This window comes from Mastigoproctus giganteus, chromosome 7 (genome assembly GCF_048544385.1).
Source record: "Mastigoproctus giganteus isolate SK-2022 chromosome 7, ASM4854438v1, whole genome shotgun sequence".
NCBI classification, from domain to species: domain Eukaryota; kingdom Metazoa; phylum Arthropoda; class Arachnida; order Uropygi; family Thelyphonidae; genus Mastigoproctus; species Mastigoproctus giganteus.
Genome location: NC_143581.1, coordinates 106,482,224 through 106,497,682, shown reverse-complemented (window position 1 = coordinate 106,497,682; position 15,459 = coordinate 106,482,224). Strand labels below are relative to the sequence as shown.

General features: G+C 37.8%; 1 protein-coding gene across 1 annotated transcript in view; it reads right to left on the bottom strand.

The window, feature by feature from the left end:
- Positions 1–15,459, bottom strand: part of LOC150083130 (uncharacterized) — a 99,169-nt gene that overhangs the window by 55,692 nt on the left and 28,018 nt on the right. Inside the window, exon 3 of the mRNA XM_090377065.1 lies at positions 11,230–11,331. Coding sequence (XP_090233191.1) covers positions 11,230–11,331 — 102 coding nt within the window. The remainder of the gene's footprint in view (positions 1–11,229; positions 11,332–15,459) is intronic.

Below are 15,459 nucleotides of genomic sequence, written 5' to 3'. Positions count from 1 at the left end.
TACAAACTTTTGGCAAAACATCTGTGACTAGCGATAATCTAACCGACACTTGCTAAGACTGGCTAGATAAATTTTTAATAAAAACAGGAAGATGACTTCTAACATCAAAGTAACTTTTAAGATATGAAATCTCCATGAAGTGTCACTTTTTTTTCAAATCAAAAAACAGACATCAGGTTCTTATGTTTGAGGAAGACATAATCCATAGCTTTATTCCATGCAGACATCTTGCTTCAGAAGCCCACTGCATCTCAGAGAAAAGGTCATTTCCTACTGAAGAACATATGAAACATGTGCAGTGCAAATGGCATGAATACTACAATTGTCATGTCTCACCCATGTAATTTTCATGTCTCATCTTCTACAACCAACTAGTCAGAGCTATAGGGCTATTGCCATATAGCTCTGACACTGGTTGTACAAAGTACTGTGTATACCTGCAAGAGATAATCCTCTCAACCTGCCTGTGCATGACTAAATCAGCTGTTCCTATTATCTGAAATGGGGACATACGTTCATATGTGGGTTCATCGTGTTAATTCCTATAGTCAGCCAGTTGTTAATTACTGGAATAAGTTAAGGGTGAGTTTTGAAAATTCAGAGTTCAGATGAATCAATACTATGGTAAACACAAAACACTTTTTTTTTCTTCTTCTTTTTTTTAATCTTTGATAAAATCTGAGTTTTTTTTTTAATAATTTTTTTTTTTAATCTTTGATGTGTGACAAAAAACTGTGAAGTACTTGAATGTAAAGATAAGGTATCAAATTTTTGAAATTAGATATTACTTTAATTATGAGTCTTATGAAACATAAACCTTATTTCATGTTAAAAATATTTTATAATATTTTATCCTTATTTATTTCATTTATCTTAAGTACTTTGTTCTCTTGAAGTGACATTATTTCTTTCCATTAAAACTTTTCTGTTTTGAGATTTCTTACAAAAATTTACATCTCATCAAGAATTTTAACAATTAATTTGTCTAAGGCGCATTTAGGGCTATAGCCTCTGTGCTAGGCTGTGTATTATGATGCTAAGCACTTTATATACATAGTCCAATTAATTTGTCTTAATGATACAATTAATTTAGATATAGCTGGTATTTTTTTTTTTTTTATCACAAATATAAAAATCCTGGATTGTTAGTTCTATGACATCACAATCAAATTGGTCCAGAGAATATAAGTTTTTCACAACATTTCTCAGGCTATAAGAAACTTCAAGAACATTTACCTTTTACTTGACTTCAAATCCTTCTTTATTCATTGTGAAAGTCCTGATGCTACACCAGCATATTTTGTTGCTTGCTTGATTTATAATTTAATTCTTCTTTATCTAGATATTTATCTTCTTTATCTAGCTGATTGCTTGCATATAACTGTGCACGTAGTAACTAAATAATATCGGTGTAGATACACCATAGATAACTCTTAAGAAACTACGATGGTAGCATGGGATATTAAACTCTTACTCTTAACGTATCATGCCTTGCGTATTTAGTTATTTTTAAATATTAGCACATAGTAACGCATAACACTATGGGTTTAATTCTTTTACTATGATATGATATGATTCCTCCTACTACACAAGTGGAATATTTTTGTCATGTTGCCAGCAAGGTGACCAACTAAAAGTGGGTATGCAATAGTAATTTCCATTACTATTAATAATTAATGAAAATACTTAGAAATTAATGGAAATAGTAATTTCCATTAATTTCTGAAGGCTGACCAGGCTAGCCAGGTGGGTAAAGTGCCTGCCTGGCAACCCAAAGGTCGCGGGTTCGAATCCCGCCTCGGGCTTGGAGCAAAGTAAAATGCAAAAACTTTGGAAGGTGCATTATGGCCACAGAAGCCAATGCCCAACAACTAACAAAAAAAAAAAAAAAAAAAAATTCTGAAGAATTTCCATTACTCAGCACATATAAGGTTGATTCCCTTGTTCCAGGAATCCAGAACTGCTCACTGAAGAGCATTTTATTATATGGGAAGCAATTAATCCAGGGATTTTGATGATAGTTTTTTAACCATTTCACAGTGGTTCATTTAGTACTTGCATAGGAAAGGGAAAGTGCTATTCAAGTTTAACTCTTACCCTATTAGCAGCCAGTTGTAAAGCAAGGGTCCTGTAGAAGATGGATTTACAGCCTTGTTTTGTTCCTTTTTGGCTGCTGCACATTCATCATTCCACATGGCTTTGGGATTGGTCACATGATAAAAAAAGGAAATATGTTATGCACTTCTTGGCTATGACAAACATAAGATACACCACATTTTTTTTTCCTCCTCATTTTTTGTTGAGATCATCTAACAAGTTTCCAACAGACAGGTAAGCTAATCTAATTTTAGTTGCTTTCCCTTTCAAAAATTCAGGGCTCTTCTTAAATGCTATAGTTTAACTTTTTCATAAAGCAAATGTCTTCTTTAGGATAAGAGAGCCCTAGGAACATTAATTTAAACTATTACCTGAAATCTCAACTGCCTCTTGGCTGACAACTTGTTCTCTATAGGAACAATGCAGGAACAATAAGGTCATCAGGTCAATGTTCTCCCCAGAAAATTTTACCAGCCAGGTGGCATTATGAAGTAGCTGGCTGGGGAAGTGTAATACTTTGCAATACGAGGCAAAAATTAACTGCATAATTTAACATTATATGCTCATATTGCATTGACCTCAATTGCATAGTATGTTCGAATTAATATTGATCGAGATAAGTGAGCAGTACCATACGGTACCGCAAGAATTGCTTAAAGTTTAGCCAGGCGGTCAGTTAAATTCACTGGGCGATGCGTCCATTTGATAGGTCCTGGGTAGACCACGGCATGCATTATCCACTTAAAGGAATATCTTGAATGTGTGGCATTGAAAGTAGCCATCTCTCCTTAAAACGAAGAGAAGAGAACAAAGAAATTAATTTGTCAGCATTAACTAGAACATGATACACGGCATAGATCATGGAAAATTATAACTAATAACCAATATCTATTCATTAAAACTCCATAGCACACTCTTCTTTTACTTTTCAAATGTATTCTGCAACACCTAGTAAAAATACTTTCTATTTCAGCTTAATGTCATTTGACTAACTGCCAATTAGATGTTGAGTTTAAATACATGTCAAGTATTGCTAAGGAACAAAATGAGAAACTGTAACTAGTTAAATTCTCTCACAAATCAGGAATGCGATTACATTCCTAAAAGAACTTCTAGTCAAAGGTAAATATAATTTCAATTAACATTAAACTGTATCAATTGTAGTACATAATTTACAATACTTCCTTTTAGATCTAATGAATTACAATAAATAGCAGCATGATTTATATCGATGGCTAGGCTTAATGTATATGTATGAATAAATATAAAGATAGAGACCTCCTAATACAAGAAAATTAAGCAAATCTTAATTAATGTAAATTTCGAATGCCTATTAATGTTCATGCATGAAAAGGAGAAGTACTAGACGTACACACATACAAAAGCAGTTTAACATCAGGACACATCTAGAACTTCACTCCGTGATATGCAATCTCTCTCTCTCTCTCTCTCTCTCTCTCTCTCTCTCTCTCTCTCTCTCCCCCCCCCCTTCCTCCCTCCCTCTCAGGGTAACTTGGGAATTTTTTTTTGGCTGGTGCAGCATAAGCCTCACCATATGGCTAATAATAATAATAACATATCGTTTCAAGCATTCTACATATTTTACACAACACAGCCAGCAAAGTGCACCTGAAAGCCAATTTCAGGTGCATGCCATCAAGGTAGTGTTAGATGGGTCGGAAATATGCTGGCTTTGGGGGGGGGGATTCACAGACTAATAGATTAATGGTAGCCACAGTCAGAAGTGAAAGTGCTTCTACTGGAATGAGCAGCAGCCTGGAAAGCGAAGTACTGGGGATTTCAAGGACTGCTGAGAGCCATCATGGAACAAGTAAATACAGGGGTTGTATTAGGGTAACTAAGAGTAAGAACAGGTGCATGTATACTTGCATGTTCACCAATGCTAGGTGTACAGTAAATAAATTTGAGGTGCTGGTGAAGATATCAAAGACTGATGATGTTGGGATATCAGAGACATGGTGTCACACAGAGAAAAGGAATGCAGGATTGGAATTTGGGGAGTACAATGTATACATGTATACAGGAAGGGTAGCCAGGAGGTAGAAGGGGAGGAGGGGTGATGCTGTTAGTTAAGAAACACATCAAATCCAAGGAAGTGCATCCAACTGACATGGGCAGACAGTGCAGTCAGTTTGGTATGACATAAGCACTAGAAAAACCAAGTTGAGAGTAGGGGGTGTGTTATAGGCCTAAAATTGATGAGTATAATGAACAATTGTACAGGGAGAGAGTGGGCCAGTAAATAAGATTGTGGGGGATTTTAACTTCCCAGATATAGACTGGAACTTGTGGATTGATCACTCACACACTAGCAAGATTTTTTTTGTAGATTTATTGGATGACTGTTTTCTACAGCAGCATGTTCAAGAGACAACTAGAGGGAGTAATACTCTTGATCTGATTATTAGCAGTGATTCTTCATGCATAAAGAATCTGCAAAAAAAGGAACCACTAGATGGCAGTGATCACAGTGTACTGATGTGGAATTACTTAAAGATGTTACTACCATCAGGGGTAAAATTGAAGGGTTTTTGCTTTTGAAAAGGTGACTACAGTGGTCTCAGAGTTTCTATACAGTGGGACCAATTGATGATCTTACCAAGAGAAAATTCTAAACAGGAAGCATTCAAGGAATTAATCTTGGAAGCTACTAAGCTTTTCATACCAACTAAGAAATACTGTTCAAGGTTTAGGCCTATATGGATGTATAGGCCTAAACCCTAAACATAGATCTAATGAGACTTGTGCAGAGAAGAAAAATGCATAGGACGCATATCTGGAGACACATATGCCTATGGTAGATATAAGATAGTCTACAATCAAATCACAAAGGACGTTAGTCAAGAAAAGGCAGATTACAAGAAATTTTTGCAAACAATGCAAAGAAAAACAGTAAAGACTTCTTTACTTATGTAAACTCTACAAGGAAGGGGATTAATCAGATTGGCCCACTTGACATCGTCGGTTCGATTGTTGATGAACCCGCTGAGATAGCTGACAAACTGAATGAATATTTTGCAACAGATTCACACACGAGGTCTATAGGAAAGTGGAGGCCAGAAGCTTATCAGACTCTGGCAGGGAGCTAAATGATTTTGTAATAACTGAGAGCAGAGTGGAGAGAAGTTATTGAAATTGAACATAAGAAAGGCACCTAGGGTGGATAAGATCTATCCAGTTATATTAAAGGAAGCACAAAGGAAGTAGACAAACCCTTAGCCATAATTATGAAAGCTTCCTTGGTAGATTCCCATGGACTGGAGTTGTGCAAATGTGTCCCCAATTCACAAAGAGGGATCAAAGAGTGACATGAGTAATTACAAACCTGTTAGTTTAACTTCTGTTCCATGGAAAATAATGGAGTCAGTGGTTAATGAAGCGATGCAGGATCATCTAGACAAAACTGCAGTTATAGTTCAGACACAGCATGGGTTTGTTAAGGGGAAGTCGTGTTTGACCAATTTGATTGGATACTATGATCACACAGGAGCTGGATGCAAAAAATAATTTTGATATCATATATTGGATTTTAGGAAAGCTTTTGATACTGTTGCACATGGAAGACTGCTGCACAAATTGGAGCAGTGTGGCATTGGAGGCAAATTGCTGCTATAGATAAAGGGGTGTTGAGGGGGAGAAGGCAGAGAGTGGTAATCAATGTACACTGCTCTTCGTGGACTAACGTTATTAGTGGAGTCCCTCAGGGATCAGTGTGGGCCCATTGTTGTTTTCAGTATTTATCAATGATATTGATGATCGTATATCAGGGTTAATGTCTAAGTTTGCAGATGATACGAAGGTTGGCAGGTTGTTAATGACAGTAATGATAGTATGCTACTGCAACAGGATCTGGAAATATTGAGCAGATTGGCTGAGAGGTGGCAACAGAAGTTTAACATTGACAAATGTAAAGTACTGCATATGGGTAGCAGTAACCACAGAGTAACATATCAACTGGGCAATACTACACTCAGGCTGGCAGAGAATGAAAGAGACCTGGGAGTAATTGTTTGATATTTTTGGAGCAATCAGGAACAGGACATGATATTGCAAAGGAGAATGTCTTTGAGTGTGTGTGATGTAAGGGGTGTGAGGAAATCAGGTGCCAACTCAGCATTGTTATGGGCCTATATGAGAGCTTGAAGGAAAGGATGGATGCCCTCAAAGGATTTAAATTGAGGGGTCCATCAAGCTCTCAGCTGCCCACATTTATGCGAGAGCTTGCACTTGAACATCATGCAACACTGCAGCAACCCCCGAAGGCAGAATGCGCTGGTCCCAAAGGAACTAGTTGTTGTTGGTGACTCTATTGTCAGGGAAACGGGAAACATATTGTGCAAAAAGGATAGGTGGAACAGGACCAGGATATGTCTGCCAGGGACAAAGGTTGATGATGTTGTAGAGCAGATATCATCTTTTAAGAGCACAAAGGGTGATACTATTGTGTACACGTTGGCACTAATGACATTAAGAGCAGGAAACCGGCAGAATTACTTAACAAGTACAGGTCAACATTGAAAAAAATTTGTGAATTAAGGTTAAATTTTGAAGTGTTTGCAATTCTGCCAAGACACGATAGGAGGGAGTATATGTTGGAGCCTTGTCAATCAATTTGGCCCTGGAGAGATTTTGCAAGGCTTATTGGGGTAGAATTTTTCTCAGTGTGGTCTGTGCTTGTTAATAGGAGAGATTGCTTCTACAGGGATGGGATACACTTAAATAGAAAGGGTGCAAGAATATTTGCTGATGCTATCAAGGCAGAGTTAGGTGGGGCGGAAAACTGGTAGCTTTGGGGGGGGGATACATGGACTAATAGATTAACAGTAGCCACTGGCAGAGGTGAAAGTGATTCTCGTACTGCTTCTATTGAAATGTAATTGAGCAGCAGCCTGGAAAGCAAGGCAATGGGAATTTCCAGGACTGCTGGAAGTAATAATGGAAGAAGTAAATATATTATTATTAGTCATATGGTGCAAGGAAGCCTGAGGCTTATGCTGCACCAGACAAAAAGAAAAAAAAATTCTGAATTACCCCAAGAGAGAGAGAGAGAGAGAGAGAGAGAGAGAGAGAGAGAGAGAGAGAGAGAGAGAGAGAGAGAGAGAGAGAGAGTTTGTTTGTTATTTGGTTTTTAGGAGCATTAGCAGCTAAGGCCATATTGCTCCGGGAAATGCGGTGGTCATTCCTTGACCTTTCCGCATCCTCCGTATTTGGTGGTGACGGGCTCGAACCCCGGTCTAATCAAGAAGCGTGTGCTACGCACTGCTGCTCCTTCCCACCTGGCTACGGAGGCGCGAGAGAGAGAGAGAGAGAGAGAGAGAGGAGAAGGGAATCACCAAGAAAGAGAAGAATGATGATATCCAGCTCGGGACCCTGGGTGTGCCCAAGCCCATACTCACCAGGATATGGGCTGTATTAGAATAACTAAGAGTAGAAACAGGTGCATGTACACCAATGCTAGGAGTATAGTTAATATGATGAGCTTTGAAGTGCTAGTCAAGACATCAAAGGCGGATATTGTTGGGATATCACAGACATGGTGTCACGGAGACATAAGCAATGCAGAATTGGAATTTGGGGTGTAAAATGTGTACAGAAAGGATAGATGGGACAGGAAGGGAGGAGGGGTTATGCTGTTATTTAAGAAACACAAATCTAGGGAAATGCATCCAATTGATGTTGGTGGACAATGCAACGTTGAGTCTGTTTGGTGTAACATAAGCACTGGGAAAGGAAATTATGCACTGCTGGAATTATTGCAGAGCTTTACTTTACCATGAAATTGAGAATTTTAAAACAATTCTGCATAATTTCCTTCTTCATATCTAACGAATTGGTTTTTACTGTTTTTTTCTTTTTTTTTTTTCTTTGTGAAAATAAAGAGGAAAAAATATGTTAGTATAGTGAGCATGGAAGAAGTCAAAAAGACTGGGGTTGGGGAGTTGTGGTAAATATTAAAAAGTTTGCAATTATGTTTACACAGTCACAAATGATTTTTCATAATCAGTGTTATAAGCTCCTGGAAGGTAGCATGGAAAAAAAAATAATAATTATATTTTAAATGCTATAAACCAAAGCAGTGAAAGACAAAAAGAGGGGAGAAAAAAAAAAAAAAAAAAAGGAGAGAAATATTCAAAACTACCCAATGTTAAGCATTTTAAAATGGATGGTTTTGTGTTTTTCATTCATAATGGGTCAAAATTGTAAACTGCAAATGCCAAAAACCTGGCTACCTTTACTAACAGTAGTTTACAAAATTTAAGTTTTTGTCACTGGGGTTTGAATTTCAATAGGTCCTACTGCCAAAATATGTTGCTGTGATTTCAAATATACTTAGATTTTTTTTCTATTACATCCAGATACATCACAATTTAAGAAATAAAAAATTATTTTTTACGAAAGTATATAACTTGATTGTATTTAGTAATGAAAAATTGATAGGATTACATTTTCATATATCAAAAAATACATAAATACTAACAAGTATTAATCAAAATTCTGAACTTTCATTAATCAGACCTTCGTCTCTTTGTTGAAAAGAACGCTTAATCATTTTTCTTTATGTACAGTGCCAGGTTTCTCTCTTTTTAAACACCAGCGGTAGTTGGCCATCATGCTTGTATTCCACCTTCCTGGTACCTCTGCTCCATTTCCTTTATGTCCTGATGGAATCTCTCCCCTTGTTCTCTGCTCATCTGTGCAAGATTTTTGGGGAAAAAAATCAAGATGGGTACGCAAAAAGTGAATTTTAATGCTCATATTGAAACCTAAATTGCAAAGCTTGAGTATTTTGAACAATTTTCTCATAATCCTATGATTTATGATTTCCTAGAAAGTTTACATTACACTTTTAAAAGCAATCCAGGCTTCCCCTTTCAACATCAGTCATAGTAGTTTCAACAGGACCATCTAAAACCAATTTTCTAATTTGGGGACCAATGAAGATACTCTCCTTAAGTTTTTGTGTCAGATAAACCGGGAAATTTACTGCAAAGGTACTTAAAGCCGTTGCTGTCCTTATTCAATGCTTTAACAAATTGCTTCATTATGTCTAACTTTGATATGCAGTGAGGTAAAAGTATTTTATCTGGCTTCACCAAATCTTTCGTGCACAATATTTTTTTGAACCCGGTGTAAGATTGTGCCTCCGAGGTCATTGCTTCTTTGTCCGATGCAGCACTTTAGCTCTGCTATCCCATTCACAAATAAAGCATGGCAATTAGTGTACCCACCCTGTTGCCCCAACAACATACATAACACTTTTAAGTCTCCACATAGTTGCCATTCTGATCTTGATATTTAATTTTCTCCAGAAGCAACTTTAGATTGTCATAAGTTTCTTTTAAGTAGACTGAATGAGCAACTGGCACAGATGTTATACTTATCTCCATTATACAAGACAACACCTTTTAGAATAGTCTATAAATACTATAGTTATGTACTTAGTTACAGAAACTATAGTTATGTACACATTTGCATATAATACCTAGGAAATATTTTGTTAATGAATTGTGAAACATTTTTAAGTGATAGAAACAAATGGACTTCGGTTTAGTAATCAGTAAACATGCATAAAATAACTGCCACATATTTTTACTCAAATCCCAGATACACTGTAAACTCAGTTTTTTTTTTTTTGGTAGTTGTTGGCACATCGGCTTTTGTGGCCATAATGCACCTCCCAAGGTTTTTGCAGTAGTTTGATCCAAGCCTGAGGCGGGATTCGAACCCGCGACCTTTGGGGTTGCTAGGCAGGCACTTTACCCACCCAGCTAGCCGGTCGGCCTGTAAACCAGTGTAATTAATTCGGTACATTTGCAGTTACACTGAATATTTAAAATCTTTAGGCTTTGGCATATTGAGAACAAACAGAAATTTATTTATTTATTTATTTATATCCCATATAACCACAATTTCTGTCACACATGCTGGATGCATTATATTTAAAATCTAATACTATTTTTATCTTTTTAATAATACTATTATTAACTACAATCAAGCAGTGAACATGCATTGTGCTTAAGTCTATTATGCCGTGGACTGACCAGCAATGGGCTTATCTCTGCAACATTCAGCCTATGATTGTGTTCCCGTGCATGTGCCTTTCCTTTGCCTATAACATCCCCCACCACTTGCTTTTCTCTCTCTCTCTCTCTCTCTCTCTCTCTCTCTCTCTCTCTCTCCTCTCCTCCCCCCTCCCCCCCCCCATCCTTCACACCCTTTTTCTACATTTTCAGTTATTCCTCCTCATCCCCCCCTTGTTATCTGATTTTCTCTCTGCCTCCCCCATTCTTTCCTCCGTTTATTTACTGTTATTTGCTGTATAGATGATATCCAGTCATGCGACTTTTTGTATTTTACAAGTGCCTTTTTTAATGTAAAGCAGAATTTCAAATGGGGAATTTTAGGGTGATAAAGGGCAAAGCCAGTGTTTAAGAGAGTTCCGCTGGTGTTGCATATATTTTCATAGTTTTATTATAATATCATTTTAGGTATATATTTTATTTTTATGTATTTTTGTTATTTTAATAAAGTTTTATAGTTTTTCAGTGCCTACAGCAACTTTATACTTCACTAATTGCATCTATCATTATCAATATTATCCAAGTTTGGTGACTATCAGATTATCATTACATCCAATTTTGAAAGGGTATATAAAAGTCAATGTAAAATGCCTCCCCCTCTCTAAATCTCAAATCTAGGCACCTGTTGAGAAAAAGAAAGTACCTCAACCTTCTATTCCTTGACAAATCACATTCCTTTAGTGCTGATTTCCATGACAGAGTCTGCCTGGAGGGATGGGTCAAATGGGAGAGGGGATCATACTAAAGGAATGTCATTTGTCAAGGAATAGAAGGTTAAGGTGCTTACTTCATCCCCCACCCAACAAGGTGCACAAATATAAGAAATTTAGAGAGACTGGAGGATTTTTAAAATATTTATTAATATATATATATTTTGCTGTTTACAAATAATAACACCATGTCTCCTCATAATAAAGCTAGTAATGGCATTATTCCTGAAATTATGCTAGCTTATCAGTTTATAACTATTTAGCTGTCATGGCCTGTATTCTAGCACTAAGAAAATTAATGCAAATTAAAATAATCATACCTTAAAAGCAATAATGTTTCCAACACAAGGAGGACCTCTTAGTAATGAAAACTGATGATAATCCCTCTGAACTTCAGTTTTAAGTATTTCATCAAATGGAACCTAAAAAAAATATGCAATCATTTCTCAGCAGGTTTACAGAGAGCACCTTAGATGAAGGCAAAAACAATGCCCTATTCCATAAACTAAACACCACTGATAAAATGTTTACAATCACTAAAACATTAAATTTTTAGCAATTAGCATTAGTTGAGGCATATCATGCAAGAAAGCAAGCTTATAGAGTACCAGCCAAAAAAAAAAAACAAAAAAAAACCTTTCCCATTTCACCCATCCGGTCACTCCAAATGTTTGTCTAGTTCAGCCTTAAATTTATTTAAGCTATCAACTTCCACAACAACAGATGGAAGTCTGTTCCAGCAATCCATTACCCACTGGCTAAAGGCAAGCTTTTTTTTATGTAAACCCCAAACATGAGAGGTATTAGATGTTGTTGTTGTTGTTATTTAGGAGCATTAGCAACTAAGGCCATATTGCTCCAGGGATATGCGGTGGTCATCCCCTGACCTTTCCGCATCCTCCATATTTGGTGGCTCATGGGCTCGAACCCCGGTCTAATCAAGAAGCATGTGCTATGCACTGCTGCTCCTGCCCACCTGGCTACGGAGGCGCCTGAGAGGTATTAGAACCTATAGTACTTAGTACCGTGCTTAGGTTGGAGGTTGAGAAGATGAAAGAAGATATTTGTTGACATTGGACTTCAACTTCTGTAGATTGTCATTTTCAGGAAATACGTATGAAGGAAGGTTGTTCCAGAAAACGGCAGTTGAAAGATGAAAAGTTGGTTCTGTGAGTTTGAAGTTGGACAGTAAATGGATATTGGCTGGTGGCAGCATGTGTTCGGACTGTTTTGAAAGAAAGAGCGGGAATTATAGAAGCCAATTCAGAAGAACAGTGCCCATGGAAGTATCTGTAGAGGAGGCATGCAGCAGAAACAGTATATCTATGAGACAGCAAGTGGAGAGAGACTGTTAGAGATGAATCATTAATTATCCTAACTGCCCTCTTCTGAATGGAATCGTGAAGCCTGAGAGAGGTTTTGGGGGCACCACCCCAGATGTGGGAACAATATTCCATGGCTGGGCGGGTTTGCAATTTATACAGAGTGAGCAGCTGTTTGGAAGAAAAGTAACGCCGAGAGGCAAAAGAGAAAACCAAGTTTTTTAGATGCACAGGAAGCAATATTTCTAATGTGTTTGTGCCAAGAGAGATTAGAAGTCAGGGTAATCCCCAAAAGAGATATATCAACTTGCCTAGAAATCGGAGTGTCACCAAAGATAAATAGGAACAGAAGAATCCTTTTTGCGAGATATAAGAAAAGAATGAGTTTTAGAAGGGTTGAAATCAACTAAGTTGTCTTTGCCCAACTGGAGAATTACGTGAAGATCGGCATTTAAGGAACTGATAGCAGATTTTTGAGAAGTTGAAGCTGATTGAGCAGGACAAGGTTTCTCAAAATGGAAAGTGGAATACAATGTGCTATCATCGGCAAAACTATGGAGAGGATTTCCAGTCAATGGAAGAATGTCACTGATATACAAGAGGAAAAGATTGGAGGAAAGAACTGAACCTTGGGGGACACCAGCATTAGTGGAGAAGTTAGAAGACAGAAAGCCATCTACCATCACCCTCAGTGAGCAATCAGAGAGAAAACTGGATAACCAATTACTAAAAACAGTTGGCAAACCATAAGATGGAAGCTTGTTTAGAAGACCTTCATGCTAAACACGATCGAAAGCCTTTGAGATGTCAAGAGCAACTACTTGTGTTTCACCGAACCTTTCCATTGAATTAGTCCATAAATGGGTAACATAAGCCAGAATATCACCAGTGGATCGACACTGAAGGAATCCATACTGGCGATCGTTGATCAGACGGAAGGTTTCTAGGTAGTTTAAGAGTTGGCTGTTAATTGATTTCTCCATTACTTTAGAAAGAGTAGAAGTAATTGCAATAGGATGATAATTGGATGGGAGGGATTTGTCATCCTTTTTAGGAACTGGCTGGATATGAGCAAATTTCCAAGCAGAAGGAAAACACCTTTGGAATAAGAAAGTGAAAAAAGGCGGCAAAGAATAGGAGTACGTTCAGGAGCACAGGTTTTGAGAACAAGTGGAGAAATACCATCGGGACCTGGAGCTTTCTTAGCATCAAGATTCGTCAAAATCCTTCTGACATCCTTTTGACGGAAGACCACAAGAGGCATTGAATGGAGCATGTTGGGAATGGTGGGAGGTATTTTACCAAGATCATTAATACATGAGTTGGAAGAAAAATGGGATGCTAGCAGGTCAGCTAGCGTCCCATTTATCCTTGGCTGAAGTGACAACAGAACCATCTGGTTTGGACAGAGGTGGGCAAAAGTTGCGGCCAACAGCTTTGGCAAGAGACCAGAATGCTTGGCTACCATTAGGGCAAGAAGCAAGTTTTCTACTCTTAGCCTGTTTAAACTCTAGTTTGAACTGATTAATAACTGCTTTACAATTGTTGCGAGCTTTGGTGTAGGCAGAAAATGAAACTAGAGAGTTGGAAACAAGCCAATTACGATAGGCAACATTCTTCCCTTGAACAGCCTTAGCACATTTATTGGAAAACCAAGGTTTAGATAAAGGACAAGATTTTAAAGTGGAGTGTGGGATAAAGGATTCCATTCCTGCAAGAATAATTTCACTAACACGATCTGAGCAAACGTTGATATCAGAAGTTTTGAAACAGTAATCCGACCAAGGAAAAGAAGTCTCGCAGGTCATCCCATTTTGCATTCTTGTAATGCCAAACAACACGAGGTTGGGATAGCCATGAGATAAAGATTCATTGGAGAAGAGACAATCACCAAGTTGTGATCCGAAGCGCCTAAAGGACCTCTCACTTCAACCGTGTACTTAGAAGGGTTGTTTGTGAGAAAAAGATCAAGTGTATTGGCTGTATTGGTTAGGACTGTCCGGTATTCTTGTAGGTAAATGAACAATCTGTGCAAGGTCATTAGTAATTGCAAAAGCTTCAGCATCTTGACCAGGTGGCTTGGTGTGACTAGAAAACGTAAGCCAGCTGGAGTTCTGAACATTAAAATCGCCAAGGAAAATTACCTCACTATTCGGAAAGTTGTAAAGAGAGGAAGTCAAAGAGCTCCAAGAGACAACAGATGAATTTGACCCAATGAGGTAGAGGGATTTTAAGCCAGAGAAGATCAAAGAGAGGAGATTCCAAATTGCCAAGTCTCTGACAGGGAATATCAGAACGGACATATGCACAAGTATTACCTTTGAGGTGAAAGGAATCATATAGCGAATAATTTGAGCATCTGAGATGAATAGTAGTTGAATCAACCAATAACTGAGATTCTGTCAGAAAAAGTACATGGGGTTTGGCAGACTGCAAGTGGAAATGATCATTGAGATTAGAATTGAGACCATGTATATTTCGGAAATGAATTAGGAAGTACTTGGGAGGTTTAGATCTTTTCGCATATAAGCTTGCTCTATTAGTTTGACAATTCATGGTGTATTCAATAGTAAGAAAAAGTGGGTAGGACATGCTGTATGAAGTATTGAAATTTTTGGATATGGCGTACACACGGTAAGAATATATCCAGATCCTTGAAATAATGTGGCCTCGACAATGCTCCCTGCATACACACTACTCAGTCTCCCTTCAGTCACTATCTAGCAGAGTAGAGGTGGCAAGATTATACGCTAGCTAATCCGGAAGCCTCCTAGAGAGTTACCAATAGGTTCGGTCCGGTGTACTATCTAGCGGCCAGCCTGCGAACATCGTTTTAGAACTGTACCCTCGAAATGTAAGGAATATTGGATCTCGCCACGATGTTCATCATAACCTCAAAAGTCATCAATCATACTGCATGATGGAAGAGATAGGGAAAGGTTGACCAGAACTTAGCTGTATCTTGGGCACATTTATTCACAACTGTCTTTCTTCAATTTGAATCTATGCCTCTCAGGTTCTTAATCTGAGCAAGTGGAAGTATCCCATCAGCATTCAGCCTGCTCAAACCATTGAAGGCTTTGTACACCTCAATCAGATCACCTCGCAGATGCCTAGTCTCTAGATACTGCAACTTGCAGAATTTAAGCCTCTCCTGGTAAGAACTATTTTGTTCCTCTCACCAATCTTGTTGCCCTTCTCTGTACTTGTTTTAGAAACTTATCGTTT